Raw genomic sequence first — 15885 nt, forward strand, 5'->3', positions numbered from 1 at the left:
GTCTGAGTGTGTATGTGTGTGAGAAAGAGCTGGAATGAAATGTTTCTCTAAATGGAATATATCCTCAGGACTGAGAACAGCTAATGTCAAACACTGGATTCATTTCCTCTCCACTTCTCCAGTCTCTGAAATTCAGGGCACCACAAGGTTTGAGCGCTTGCATGCTAGACTTTTGTGAATTTAAAAGATGCTAAATGTCTGGGGAAAACAACAACACTTGCTGTTCTAAAGCTAATAATGTGCAGAATCAATGTTATGCTATCCATTAAACGTGTACAGATCATTTAATTTACTCACTATTTTGTCAGATTTTCAAATTTACTTAAACAGTAGGTTTCAGAGCCTTTCCAAAACATTGGTATTCCCTTAACAATTACCTTAATTAGTTAATTATCATATTTATGGACTTCAGTATATCTCTGTTGTGCTTTTTGTTGTGACTCAAAGCTTTTAGTTCTCTATTTATAACACACATTACAAAATAAAAGACACAACTGGCATTCCTTGTAGATCAAACTGATGACGTCAAAGAACTAGCACTTATGAAATAAGAATGTACATTCTGCTCCTGCGTAAAAGAGCATTTATCTTTCCAAACCCACAAGTGGCCAGGGTTTAACGCTAAGGATTTTTTCTACTGGCCAGATTGGACCAGTGGTTCAGATTTTTACTTGCCCTGGCAATATTTTCACTTGCCCCAACAAAAAAAAAAAAAGTTAATAGCTATTTCTCAGCCACAAATTTTTTAAAAAATGATTGTGAATTTAGAATTTAAATAGAGAAAAAAAAAGGTAATTAATGTAAAATGAGCAAAATTCAAAGTGCAAACAAAAGTAGTGGTATAGAAAACCTGCAGGTATTTTATTGCAAAACAAAAGTGGCTGACCTGCCAAACTGATGACAAACTGTACAAAACATCACTTCATTTTTTTTTTGTCGTGGTGTACCCTCGCAATGTCTGCTTCCAAAAAGTTAAAAACAAACGTTTTCTTTTAGCATCATCATTTGATGTAGCTGTCTCTTCGCTGTACTGGTTGTTATGGAAAAAAATAACCTGCTTACAACATCCAATCAGACAAGAGGAATTGAAAAGCAATATAGTGCTTACGACGACATCACAGAAAAGGCAGCATTTGAAGCCTTAAAAACCCAAACTGTTTCTCTATTCTAAGACTGTATTTGCATGCAACTAATAAATAGTCGCAGGCAAATTAAACTTTAGTGACAAGGCAGCACTGGCCCGATCGGGCCAGTAATGATCCTGTCCACTGTCCCGAGCGTCTCACACACTGGCCCCGGGCCATCGGGCAGTCCTTATCGTTGAGCCCTGAGTGGCAATAACAGTATTGTTATAGCACAACGGGAAACTAGATCTTGTGCTGCACATACAGTATACCTGTATACATTGTAAACTAAGCAGTGTAAACATACCATTTTCACATTACTTCTCACATATCACAGAGAGATTCGCTTATGCGAATATTGTCACCGTGGAATAACAAGGTTCTATCTGCGTTCTGAATGATTTTGAGATAATGAGCTTCAAAGTTTTTACATTCCTTAGCACACAGTAAGTGTGTAACATTTGTTTTATAAATAAGAAGTCTCAAAATGTAAACAACTTATAAAAAAATCACATAATTTAAATGAGTTGTCATTTAATTAGAGTATGTGAATAGCTCAATTTTGACAAAAATGTCAGACAGAACCTTGAAATTCTAAGGTGACGATATGTCTGATGATCTGATAATCCATATCATTTGTAAATATTTAAGAAATGCGAAGAAATGACAATCTGCTTCTTTGTTGACCCTCTTAACTCAAGTTTTTTCACAACTTAGCTTTGCCCTCGTGCTCTGATTCATAACTAAACAACCAATCAGAGCGCTCTCTTTCGCTGACAACTGACTCTGATTATGCACGCTGAATTAGGCAAACTCCCTCCGATGTGAGCTCGACGAGAGGTGACGTGTGGAACACACCAAACAAACAAGCCTGACAGACACTCACTGACAGCATGAAGCTAAACAATGGCCGACCATTGGCTTGTTGTATCCTGACCTTCCAGTCTGGTTATAGTCTGCATTTAAAAGCTTTATTTACCTTCTAGCTCCTCTTTCTCAAAATTGGTGTTGAGCATAGACCGAGTCCCACCTCTGTCCAGCACAGCTTCCTCATCCTGTCTCTGCAAAACAAAACACAATGATTAAACACACAGTCGGGCATGCACATACATGTTCTCTCAGAGAAGATCAAGACATGAATATCCTACAATCCATTTCTATGAAATATGACAAAATACAACGTGACTACAGAATATACTGAATTAAACTAAATTTCTTTTTAGAATAATAAAAAAACTGCAGTGTGTACCTGTGACGAGTCAATTATTTTGAGTTTAATTTTTTTGTGTACTTTAATAAATATTTATTTTGAATTATATAATTGAAACTTGACCTCCCCATGATTGTTACTCTGCCTAAAGCCTGGCAGTCTGTAACACAGACCTAAACTAGCCAAGACACCAGCACAGAAACACACTCAGCAAAATCCCACCAAAATACAGAGATGTCATTGTCTTGTCAGTTTCACACACTTCAGTAGTAAAAAAAAATAATTAAACATTTGTACTAATGAAGCATTAATTATTGTGCATGCATATGCAAATGCTAGCTGTCCTTTAAAACAGCTCAAGAAAAACTAAATGTTACATTATAAAATGCACTAAAATTTTATAAAATCTCAAAAACTGTTTAAATTATGTTACCACAAATTTTAATTCATTCATTCATTCATTCATCCATTCATTTATTCATTTTCTTTTCGACTGAGTGCCTTTATTAATCTGGGGTCGCCACAGCAGAATGAACTGCCAACTTATCCAGCATATGTTTTATGCAGCGGATGCTCTTCCAGCTGCAACCCATATCTGGGAAACATCAATACACACTCATTCACACTCATACACTACGGACAATTTAGCTGACCCAATTTACCTGTACTGCATGTACTGCAGGGGAAACCGGAGCAACCGGAAGAACACCCACGTGAACACAGAGAGAACATGCAAACTCCACACAGAAACGCCAACTGACCCAGCCGAGGCTTGAACCAGCAACCTTCTTGCTTGGAGGCGACAGCACTACCTACTCTGCCACTGCATCACTTCTACCACTAATTTGGTGCTGTAAAACTTAAGGTAGCTCAGTGCTAATCTCAATGAAGCAGAAATAGCCCCCATCGAAATTTCAAGTTGTCTTGCTGGAACACAGCATAACATAAACACGCAATGGCAGCGCAAGTAGGGTGCTTTTTGACCCTCAAGGAAACAGTAAAAGGAGGCGTAGACAAACAGACCTTGAATGTTTTTGAATATTGAATAGAATTTCTTTTGTTTATTAACTATTCAAATAACGCTAAACGGCAAACACTTCACTCCAAAAGCACCGCTACTACTACACTACAATAGTTCTATTTTATCCTACCATTAGTAAAATTAGTTGGTTCAATTTTTAACAAATGTTATTGGTGCAGTGAGCGAAGCAGTGGCGCAGTAGGTAGTGCTGTCGCCTCACAGCAGGAAGGTCGCTGGGTCGCTGGTTTCGAGCCTAGGCTCAGTTGGCGTTTCTGTGTGGAGTTTGCATGTTCTTCCTGCATGGGTTTCCTCCGGGTGCTCCGGTTTCCCCCACAGTCCAAAGACATGTGGTACAGGTGAATTGGGTAGGCTAAATTGTCGTTAGTGTATGAGTGTGTGAATGTGTGTGTGGATGTTTCCCAGAGATGGGTTGCGGCTGGAAAAGCATCCACTGCGTAAAAACTTGCTGGATAAGTTGGCGGTTCATTCCGCTGTGGTGACACCGGATTAATAAAGGGACTAAGTCGACAAGAAAATGAATGAATAAATGGATTGGTGCAGTGGGTGACTGTCTTCAGAAACATTTTTTGTTGTGCTGATTAAAGTAAATGTATTCATATGTATTTTTATATTCTGGGTAAGGCAAAATACTACAAAATGTTCATCCAATTAAAAATTGTTAGGCCCATAATTCGCATAATTCTAATAGGTAGCCCATACTGTCTGTCAACAATTGTAGATTTGTTCAACTGCACACTCATTTACACAGATCTGCCGTTTACGTGTGCATGCGTGCCATGCTTTCATGTGCACACGAGACAATCACTGTGGTAATAACAAATGCAGAATAATTTTTTATTTTTAAATCTTTAATCAATATTGGAATTACTTTTGCACGCTGGCGAAGGATGACACCATGGCTGACGTATTTCTTTTAGACTGGTACTGTTCTGATTTAAAACTCTTTTATTCATGCAAAGCAAATCTAGATTGTGTTGTATTATGAATGGGTTATACGCACAGAAGTTGTTCAGCCACTGTAATCTTCCAGTGAAAGATTGATGTGACTATTTTCAATTTCATAGGGGACGTTTTACAGCATGGATAATGTAGATTTTTATGTAGTTTAAGAACAAAACATAAGAAAATAGTTATATTCCACCTGGCCAGCTTTACCGAGGTGAAGTTCCTTTTATATTCACATCACATTGGTTCATTTTTGAACAATGACAACCTGTGACACTGCATACCGCCAGCCAGTCATTAACCATACAGTAGTTGCTTGAGGACAAAGCATGTGAGAGAGTGAGACTAGTGCATGGAAGAAATATTGCACATTATGACAAGTTTTGCTAGCTATAGAACTAAAACATACCAGATATAATACAGTTTTTCACTGAAAGTAATAGCATTATAAAGTACTGTAATGTTTTCCATCTGGTGAATAACATGAACAAGTGGGTTGTCTGCTGTCATCTTTAAGGTGCGCACGTTCATGTCAGGAGGCGTGGCTGTGCAAGGCAGGGAGGGACTGCTTGTTTCAAAGATATGCTAACCAGTAGGGTTGGGCCGATAGATGATGCCGTCATCCATCAGCCGACAGACACCACGATGCTGAGCCTCGATCTTCCGCCCGGCCCCTGTTGCAAATCCGCTCGCGAAAAATACACACTCTGTTTACACTAATAGGTCTTAGTTTTTTGTAAATGGCATTTTACAATGAAAACGATCCACACTGGCGTTTAGCATTTCTGAGCAGCCCTCCTTTCAAACTACCGCTGAAAACATACATCACGTGACCACACACACACACACACACACAGACGCACAAACACTGTCATGTTCTCAAGACAGCGGGTCCAGGCAGTCAGTGGGTCAGTAGTCTGCTTCAATCTTTCACTTTCACCTTTGTACTTAGTAATTTTAGCGAACACCTCAGATACTGTTGGCTGGTTCCTGTTGGTTGTGCACCAGTTTACCAACCAAGTTTGTCGACACTTATATGACGACACAGATCACTCTGCCTATTCACGAGTCCCGCGGAAAAAGTGATTGACAGGTGGTAATTATGTGTGTAACTTATCTTTATTCATTTACTGTATGATTTGTTTATGGCTAAAACAAAGACCATGCGGTGGTTAAAACGTTAGGTTACAAATAATTGATTCGTTATGAATTAATTAATCATTCAAAATTAATACACTGCCGCCTAAGACGACGATGCCATCATCCATCGCGATGTTTCATATTAGACATCGTACGATGCCAAATTGGTCAACATCGCCCAACCTTACTAACCAGTTAGCATTTTGGCAGATCACGCACTGCACCTTTAATGTTTTTGTAATAAAGATGTATTGACATCTGCATTCAAACTCAACTTGTCAAATGGGATTTTAAGAGATATAACACATTAATTTGTGGAATGTTAGCTTGTGAGATAATAAATACATCATTAACTGTCTGGTTTCTACAACTTTTGCTCAGGTGCAAACATCTGCCTTTAAACTTGAAATGAATAAAATAAAATGCAACTTTATTGTAATAATTAACAATCACAAATTTTTATCATATGATCTTTTTTTTACCATGTTGCCCATATATATAAGAGTTAAACTGAGCCATTTCCTCCATTTCATAATTCAACTAAAATGATTCCCACTCCACTGTTGTTTATGAATCACCACGACACCTTACATAAAACAGATTGTCCTTCCACTTCATTATGTGTGTTATTAAAGCAGATCTCCATTGTTGACTGTTTTCATTATAGTTCTCATCAGTTAGCTGTTACAGCTCTACTTGACATGTTTATCACCAAGAACCACTACCTAATGCATTTAAGTGGGAGGTTTGGACTCTGAGTCATAACAAAAAAGGAACTTCAAAAATAATTGCTAGTTTAAATGCCATTGCAAGCTCACTGGGAAGAATGTAATATTCATTTTACTCTCATTTTCTTTCAGAAAATAACATTAACCATAGGAGCATACAGAACCCTGTCTCCCGCCTGTCTTCGGTTTACTGGCATCACACACACAAGGCACCATTCCATTCCTGTCTCCAGGACAAAATACACATTTAATGACAACATTTACTCTTAATAAATGACACTGAGGCCATAACACACAGTTCCTCATTCCTGCTCACATCACCAATACATGACATCCCAAAATATGCAGTCGTCTGCTTCAGCCTGAGTATAACCTTAACAGACAGTTTCCATGACAACTAATGTGGCCTGCCGCTAGTTGTCCCCAGAACATAAATGACATTGTTTAAGTCTCCTGTGCAGCCAAAGTCTCCCTAGCCTGTCCCTTACAGAAAACCAAACAAACATCACATTCAAATCTCATGTGGAACACACATGAAACCAAAATGTTTCAAAATCATGTTTCATGTGTGTTCCCAGAGGCATAGTCCAGACTCATAGTCCCAGATTCATGAGGGCCTCTATCCCATTATTCATGATCTATGTAATTTATCACTTCTTGTAGAATTGCTGGAAAATCACTGATGTAAAATCAGCCACTATTCAATTCAATTCAGCTTTATTTGTATAACGCTTTTACAATGTAGATTGTGTCAAAGCAGCTTCACATAAATGGTCATAGTAACTGGATCAGGGTAGTTCAGTTTTTAGTGTTTAAGTTCAGTTCAGTTTAGCTCAGTTCAGTGTGGTTTGAAATCATTGAGAGTCCAAACACTGAAGAGCAAATTCATCGATGTGTAGCTTTTCAGATCCTAAATCATGCAAGCCAGTATTAAAAAGCTTAGTATTAAAAAGCTTAACCAGCGACCAACAGTATTAAAATAATAAACATCATTGTTAAAAAAATGATATCATTATTCATGTTAATGCAGCACAGAATGATTATTGAGTCTAAATTGTGCTATATTAGGTACAATATTTAATATTTTGTACTATAAATAGACCACCTATCTTGTTAGAGATTAAAATAATAATAACTTAAGGATTTGTTTTTTCATTTGAATTATGTGTTTTAATAGCTGCAATAGAACCTTGTGATGGAACCACTGCATATAGACATGTCATATTTGTTTATATTTATAAACAGGGCTTGACATTAACTTTTTTGCAGCCACTGTGGGTATTAGTTTTCCAACATTACAAGCCACTCGTCATTTTCACTAGCCACAATTTTGTAGTTGGGAAGATATATTTTATATGCATAAATATGACAATAACATGCTAAAATGACTTGATTTAGATTTTGTGGAATGTCCACATGCCGCCTCATTCATTTTACTTTTTGTGTATGTTGCTCAGTGAGCATGAGCACATAGGTTATCTTTTCAGAGCTCAAAGGATTTACCAAATTTATCTCTAACCACACTTAAAATAAATAAATAATTATTAAGCCATACATTTTAAATAATGTGTCAAAACAAGTGAAATATAGCTGTACATACTTTTTATTTAACAAAACATTTCTTAAAAAGAAAAACAGTTGACACTAATTAACTACACATAAATGGGAAGTAAATATCCTATATCCTGTTTAAATACTGGTTAAAATGAAAGCAACCGGTGCTGCTTACAAAAAGACCAATCTGGAGCTCATGAAAGCAGCAGAAGTCGTGGGTGCATGAACCTAAGGCCCTGTCTACACTAGTGCGTTTTAGTTTTAAAACGGCGTTGTAGAATGAAAACGATCCGCGTCCACACTCGCGTTTTACCCAGCGTTTCTGAACAGCTCTCCGTCCACACCAAAACGCTGAAAACGCACATCACGTGACCACACACACACTCTGGGGCAAGCGCTCCAGCATTTCTACCCAGATGAGAGCTCTGCTGGTCGGACTGCTCATCAAGCATCTCCCGCTGGATCTGATCTCGCTATATTTGCTAAACGTGATATTTCATTCATGTTGTTGTCTTTATCTAACGACATAGGCCAATTCCCTGACTTTGGTCATTGGAATCTATTAAGTTACTTGTTCACGGGTAACATGTTTTGGTTAAGCGCAAAGATAAGTTAATGATTAATCCAGGTACATTAACTGATCGCTTGCCTTTATTTCCTACAATGTATAAACTTATTGTATGTTATACTTTTATAATTATCGATTATTAAAACTGATATTCAGCAAAAGAGAGGGTGCGTTTCGTATTTTCACTGAAATTGAAAGGAGGCAGTTGTTATAGGCTCCGTTTTGTTATAAATATCCGCACAGTGAAGATGACGCTCATATATGCAGCACGGCGCCTCAACATTTCTGCTGTCTGTTAAGTTGCTAATATTAAAAAGAAAATAGGCAGTTCCTTATATCATGTTTACATTTTATTGTTGAGAAAGTGAAACAACGTAGCCAAGGTGATGTGAATGAAGTTATAAAGTACACTGTTCCCTTTGAAGATTTACCCGTGTCCTCGGTATGTTTTCCATATCAAACTGAAAAGGGGGAGACTGCAGCCTTGATCAAACTTGCGAAGTCTTAACTTACAAGAAGAGGATGCCAGACTGAACTGTGTGTGGGCTACTTAATATTGAGGAAAAGCCCCAATCAGATAGGCGAACGTTTGCAGCCCCGCCTCCGTTTTCAGATGTCTCCGTCTTTCCCCATCCACACTGAGACGAAGCAGCAGCGTTTTAGAATGATAACGGCCTTTCCAGCGTTTTCAAAAAGCTCCGTTTTCGGCGCTCGAGAACTCCGGCGTAGTGTGGACGGATGGCGTAACCGTAGCAAAACTTATGCGTTTTCAAACTAAAACGCACTAGTGTAAACGGGGCCTAACTTTTTGTCGATTTGAAAGAGAACCGATCAGTTGCATTGCCAGGCACGTTTTTTTTCAAGCCATGCAGGAAACGGGAGCGTGCATGTGTTTTAAACAGTCCCGTGCATCACATTAGCTGTTGGCGCAAGTGATTATCCTCTCATTTGGTATTCAACTGGCTTTCGTTTGCCCGCACAAACAAAACTAGATTTGTCAGTCATGCTGCTTCTCGATTCTCATATCACATTTCCACGAATTTTGAACAACCCTTATTGTCGAACCCTGCTTTTAAGAAAACTACAATTTAAAAATTATTTGCAACCAGTCAAAGTGGCTAATGGTGGTGTCTGTTAGGGGTGTAACGATTTATCGTTGTACGATTTATTGCGATGCAAAAATGTCACAATATGCAACGTGGTGTTATGACGATTTTATTACGATATGACGTCCATTTTCGCTTATTAGTTGTGCTGTTTGCACGTGAGCTACTTTCCACCTGCTGTCGCACGTGAGTTCAGATTGCTTGAACTAGCGGCAGCAGTAACGTTAGCAGACCAAGATGAGTGGAGCTGACATAGAGGATGGCCCATAACCTCAAAATCGGACGTCTGGCAACATTTTGGATTTACAGTCATTGCTTTAGACTCGTCCGCTTTTTGACAAGCATACTGGGTCAAACATAGCCTAAGTTTTAAAGTCTTCACAGTGATTTACATGCTTTGCTCAGCGACATGGATACCTCCTAATGGTGTTGAAAGAGTCACATACTGTATTTATAAGGTACAATTCACCATAAAATATCATTCTGTCTTCATATAATGAAGTATTCGCGGCCGCAAAATCACACATGACGTAAGCTGACCGTGAGCTGTTACTACAGAGGGCGGACTACTTAATGATAGACGCGCCCGCGCCTACTTCAGTGAACAGAACCTGCAAAGCTTGTAAATAACAGGTAATAAAGTTGTAACATTCAGTTTGTGGCAAAGAGAGATCGTTTAGGAGCCGCGTGAGAAGTATGAACAGCACTTAGCAGTGTAAATGAAACTGAAAGCGTGCACATCATTTAAATAATCATATCGCATTTTAGAGTTATGATTACGACAAGCATTAACTTTTTTGAGTACAGAGGTACACAAAAATGCACGTCAACATGATCCACTTGATATCGCCGACATCAGCAACGCCGAAGAAATAGTAAACTTGCCTAAATCACTGAAAATAGCCACAACTGTCATGTGTAAAGAAAAGACGGCCACCCTGTCACTCATCATGCCCAACATGAAGACAGACATGAGCCATCCATAAAAACCTCTCAGACAGATAAACATAACTTCAGGATTATCTTATAGAACTGCTGACTACCTGGAAATGAAGTTTTTTTTTTAATTTTGCACACACAAAAAAACGCAAATGACCAAGCAAAGTCTCAAGCTCTTAATGTTAAATTCAATTAATTGGAAAGTTATTTTTTATTTTTGCAACTTTACTTAAATTGTTCCTTAATTTTGTCTCTGTCATTTCAATAATATTTTATAAAAAGTTTTTTTTTTTTTTTCCAGAGACAGGCCTATTTAGTTTATTTTCTTAAAGAAGCTTCAGTTTAAATGAAAGAAGTTGAAACCAAAGAAATACATAAAAAATTGTTTACTTGGTAATGTAATTTTTTTTTCTAAAATTTGCATTTCAGTATCATTTTCATCATTTTTATTCTAAATATCGTGTTACATATCAAATCGTAGGGCGAGGCAGTGGCGCAGTAGGTAGTGCTGTTGCCTATCAGCAAGAAGGTCGCTGGTTCGAACCTCGGCTCAGTTGGCGTTTCTGTGTGGAGTTTGCATGTTCTCCCTGCCTTCGCGTGGGTTTCCTCCAGGTGCTCTGGTTTCCCCCACAGTCCAAAGATATGCGGTACAGGTGAACTGGGTTGGCTAAATTTTCCGTAGTGTATGTGTGTGAATGTGTGTGTGGATGTTTCCCAGAGATGGGTTGCGGCTGGAAGGGCATCCGCTGCTTAAAAACTTGCTGGATAAGTTGGCGGTTTATTCCGCAGTGGCGACCCCTGATTAATAAAGGGACTAATCCGACAAGAAAATAAATGAATGAATATCGAATCGTGAACATTATATCGTGATACACATTGTATCGTGAGCTGAGTGTATCGTTACACCCCTAGTGTCTGTCTAACCTGCCACAGCTAAAATCTACCCACTTTTGGCATGCTGGCGGGTGTTAATGTAAAGCCCTGTTTATATATATTGTTCTTCATATTCATATTTTCATATTTTCCTTTAGCTTAGACCCTTTATTCATCAGGGGTAGCCACAGCGGAATGAACCACAAACTTATCCAGCATACAGTCTTATGCAAAAGTTTGGCCACGCCTGATAATTTTCATAATTGGAAGCAATAGCCTGCTGGCCTAATATTTTATATATATTTTATACCCAAGGAAAAAAAACATTTCAGTTCTGAAATAAAGAGCGCCCAGTTCTGACATGTTGAGCCCCCAGAGGAAACCCACGCAAACATGGGGAGAACATGTAAAGTTCACACAAATGCCAACTGACCCAGCTGGAACTCCAACCAGTGACCATCTTGCTTTGAGGCGACGGTGCTAACCACTGAGCCACCGTGTCGCCCTCATTCTTCATATAATTTTCTTTAAAATATTCAACAGGTTCGCACAGTTTACATAGTTAGAGTGAAATGTTAATTGTTGGCTTTGGAACATATTGTTTATTTAATCAGTCTTAAATGCAAACCAAACATCTCAAAAACATCTCCTATGCTCAAACTGATTAGTTGTTTTCTTTTTCTCTCCTGTCTTTTTATTTTTTCAAGAGTTCACACTTAGATGATTGATTGATTATAAGCAAGTTTGGCATGCTGTCCCGGGAAAGAGCCATGAGCTCAAAAGGTCCTTGAGCCCATTTGCAGGAAGAGAGGAGAGCTTTGAGCTCAGGTAGATCTTGACAACTCCCCTTTTGATAAGAGCTGATGACTAAAATGATTGCTATGAAGAGATATGCTGCTAGATGAGAATTTAACTGTAGTGCTACATTTAGATTGATCAATTCACTTGTAGTGTATGTTTTTGGAATGTGGGAGGAAACTGGAGAAGCCGGGGAAAACCCACGCAAGCACGGGAAGAACATGCAAACTACAAACAGAAACTACAGCCAGCCTGTTAAAGTACTAGAACAGGTGCTGTCTTGCTGTGAGGCAACAGTGCTAACCACTGGGCCACCGTGCCACCCTAAGCAGGGCAAGGTGGAGAAGTAGGGGAGAAAGGGGGGATTCTTCAAGTCGAAGATGACTGTAGTGAGAAATTCTGAATTTTTAAAGTAGATTAGGAATCGCCTGATTAGTGGAACATACACAGCTAATGCAGAACCAGCCATGTTCAATCATAATCACGTGATCCTCCTGAAATTAGTTTATAAATAAACTTCACTTAGTTTTGCACAACATTTCTGTTGTATTTTTTTGTTGTTTGTTTTATGTTTTCAATTTATCTAACATATCAGATTATGCTACCAACACTGTATTTGAATAGTTCTGAGAATAAGGTTAAAGTGATATTACACTTAAATGATATATCACATCACTCCACATCAAAATTTAAACTGGTAGCACAATATGATTTGTTGGGTTGTATTTCGCCATCAAAAATGTCCGGCCTACATTTAAGAAAGTAGGAAAATCTGACAATAGCCCCTTTCACACATACAGACCTTTCCGGAAAATTGCCGGCAATTTCCCGGAAAGGTTGTATGTGTGAACAGGTCCTTTTTGAAAATACCGGTAAATTCGTTCTGGCTATTTTCCGGAAAGAGAAGTTGTAACATTACCGGCAATTTGCCGGAATGCTGCGCTGTGTGAATGCAGAAGGAAGATTGCCGTAATAAGCGCGTGCACGTCTAGAACGTGCTGACGTGAGACGTCTGCTTTAGCCAATCACAACAGTCAGACGCATTTCATCCGCGCGGTTTGTGAGAATAAAAGCCTTTGAATATTTTTCCAGACACATTTAGCAGCTAGAAGTTAGTCAGATCACGTTTATATGTTCTTCTTAATGCCAACTGTGTAAATAATCATCGATGAGATGCTTATGATAAGCCGTTGTTTGTTTACCTTCAAGCTTTGCATGTGCCTGTGGAACAGCCTGTGGAACAGCCTGTGGAACAGCCTGTGAGCGCCTGCACACGCACATATTATGAACATCTCGACATGCGAAAGTGATCCTGCGAAAGTTGTTCACAATATTGATCATCCACAGAGTTTGTAATTTAGTCAAATGTTTACAAATACAAGCGCAGCCGTTTAAAGCTCATTTGTGGTGAATGATGTCAGAATTTACCGGTATTTTGGAATGGATGTGTGAATGCTCTTTTCCGGAAAATTTCCGTAACGTCCTCGCCTGTGTGAACAGCGCTTTTTTCAATATACCGGTAAAGTCTTTCCGGAAATTTTCCGGATATTTACCGGTATCACTGTGTGAAAGGGGCTATTGTAAGACAAATTGTCAGAACACCAGTTCAACACTTGACTCTCTAGCTCCTGTTTGCTGAGACCACTCATCCTTGTAGCCAATTACCATTTAGCATCTTTCCTAAACAACCAATAGTCATCCAAATTTGCATACACATTGTGCTGTGCTTATTAGAAGGCACCAATGCAAACATGTGGGTGTGTTGGTTCCCAAAAGCTTGTTAAAATAGCTAGAATCAGAATTTTGTGCACAGCTCACGTATATATACACTTTATATCCCAACAATATTTCAATAACTTCGAGTGCCCTATACACTGTCACCCCCCCACCCCCCCACCCCCCACTTAATTTTAACATTAAACTCATTCTGTATAAGGTAACTCAGATCAACCATGGTCCAGAATGAATGGTGTATCCATTCTTAGTCTTTACTAGGTTAAACAACAGCTCATATATAAATAACCAGCCGAATGTGGTATAGAGTAACATCTGGCTATGGCCCACAACAGAAGCAAAGCAATTCATTTTGAAGGGATAGATGACAGTATGATGATCCGCTTGTACCTAAGTGCAGAATGAACGATGGCATTATGGATGGACAGCATTAAAGATGAGTAATGACAATGTTCACGGTGCAAATGACAAGGAACACAAAGAACCAGATGAAATGTGGACCACACGGCCAGAGATTATCATTGTGCGCTAGAACATCCCATGCATATTTGATATATTTATGTGCATCCACGTGAGAGAGCCAGGAGGATCATGGTGGGAAAGGTCAGCATATGCTGCAGGTCGGCTTGATTGCACTATATGTGGACTAAAGGATTCATAATAGAGCTGGGCGATTAAAAAAAATAAAAAAATAAAACCGAAGTTCGTAATCTATAATCAATGCATGTCGGTTATTTAGTGTGTAACAGTACACAGATATCACCGTTTGGTACGTACCTCAGTTTCTGTGGTATGGTCTAAAACAGGTATGATACAACAAGAATAAATCCCCAGTGCTTGTTTTTTCTGTTTATTTTGAACAGGCAGAAATATTTTGTTAGTCCTGGAAAGCTACTTGTGATGCAAAATAAATAAATAGATTAATGAACAATAAAACTTTAGAATTAGACTGCCTATTAAACTTTCAAAGGTTGAGCCCCACTCGCTCCTAATAACTGAAACACAGTAATTGTGCATAGACTTTCTTTCTCATAGACTGACATTTCTTTTAAAGACAACACTCTGTGTGAAACTACTCCTTTAATCGCGTGCCGTTGTATTTATGTAGAACATGGTTTAAATCAGCCTTAAATCAGTGTTTAGGTTCGATAGTCAGGCACACTCCTGTCAATCTGGCAACCTGCGCTTGCACGTGTTTTGAACCAGGAGTGCAATACCCAGTTCAGCCATTCACGAGGGTTTACGAGGCATTTACGCATTAAGCATCTTTGCACCTAAAAACACCAAAGGCAGCGCTCAGGATCGGTTTAAAACAGTCGTCAAGTCAACTTGCTGCAGTAAACAAAGCCCTCAAAGCTTGTCCCAACTTCAAGTGCTTCTTTTGGCTCACTGCGCTAGAACAGACGCGAATGGATTGGTTAATATCAGCTGTCAATCACTCAGTTCCAATGACAGGGAATTACAGCCGTGAAAATGTAAAGGTCTGGATACAAGAGAATGAAAACAACACTGGCAGATTTAGTTTTAGAAACCACCTAAAGTCACAAATAATGGCACATCTGATTAATGATCATATTATATTAATAATATTGCAGCTCATGAAAAGACTGTTATTGCTATTAGGATGACGTATGCAAGTTATATATCAATAACATCTGTGCAATATCAGTTACTACATTGTAAAAAATGGCCATGATTTCAACGGTAAAAACTGTAAAAATGCTACAGAACAAATCCGTAACCTGGTTAACGGTATGTTTCCTTAATATATAGGGCGAATAACCGTAAATTGACTTTTCCAGAATTCCCTGCATGGCACATCACTTTTTATGCATTTGTTTGACATTAATAGGGATCTTTTTAGTTGTTTCCCCATCAGTTATGTACATTAGAGATTTATGTTACATTAATTGTTGATAAACAATGTTTATTTCATGACTATAATTTTATGTGTGTTACCATACTGGTGTTTAGTAGCTGTGTAGATGACACTGAGCATCTTTTATATGCTGATACTCTTTTCTGCTTGTGGGAAAAGTTAATTGTGATGATCATTGGCTCATTATGTAACTTCCTCATCACCACCTGCATGTTGGTGTGCTAATGTGTCTAACTGTGTAACAA

At 38.6% G+C, this 15885-nt stretch overlaps 1 protein-coding gene across 12 annotated transcripts in view; it reads right to left on the reverse strand.

Moving 5' to 3' along the window:
* The window catches only part of slc4a10a (solute carrier family 4 member 10a), a 128826-nt gene that overhangs the window by 68388 nt on the left and 44553 nt on the right, over window positions 1-15885 (reverse strand). For all 12 annotated transcript variants that reach the window (XM_073916448.1, XM_001335416.9, XM_073916447.1 and 9 more), the window contains one exon: window positions 2104-2185. In XM_073916448.1, coding sequence (XP_073772549.1) covers window positions 2104-2185 — 82 coding nt within the window. The remainder of the gene's footprint in view (window positions 1-2103; window positions 2186-15885) is intronic.

Source organism: Danio rerio, chromosome 11 (genome assembly GCF_049306965.1).
Source record: "Danio rerio strain Tuebingen ecotype United States chromosome 11, GRCz12tu, whole genome shotgun sequence".
NCBI classification, from domain to species: Eukaryota; Metazoa; Chordata; class Actinopteri; order Cypriniformes; family Danionidae; genus Danio; species Danio rerio.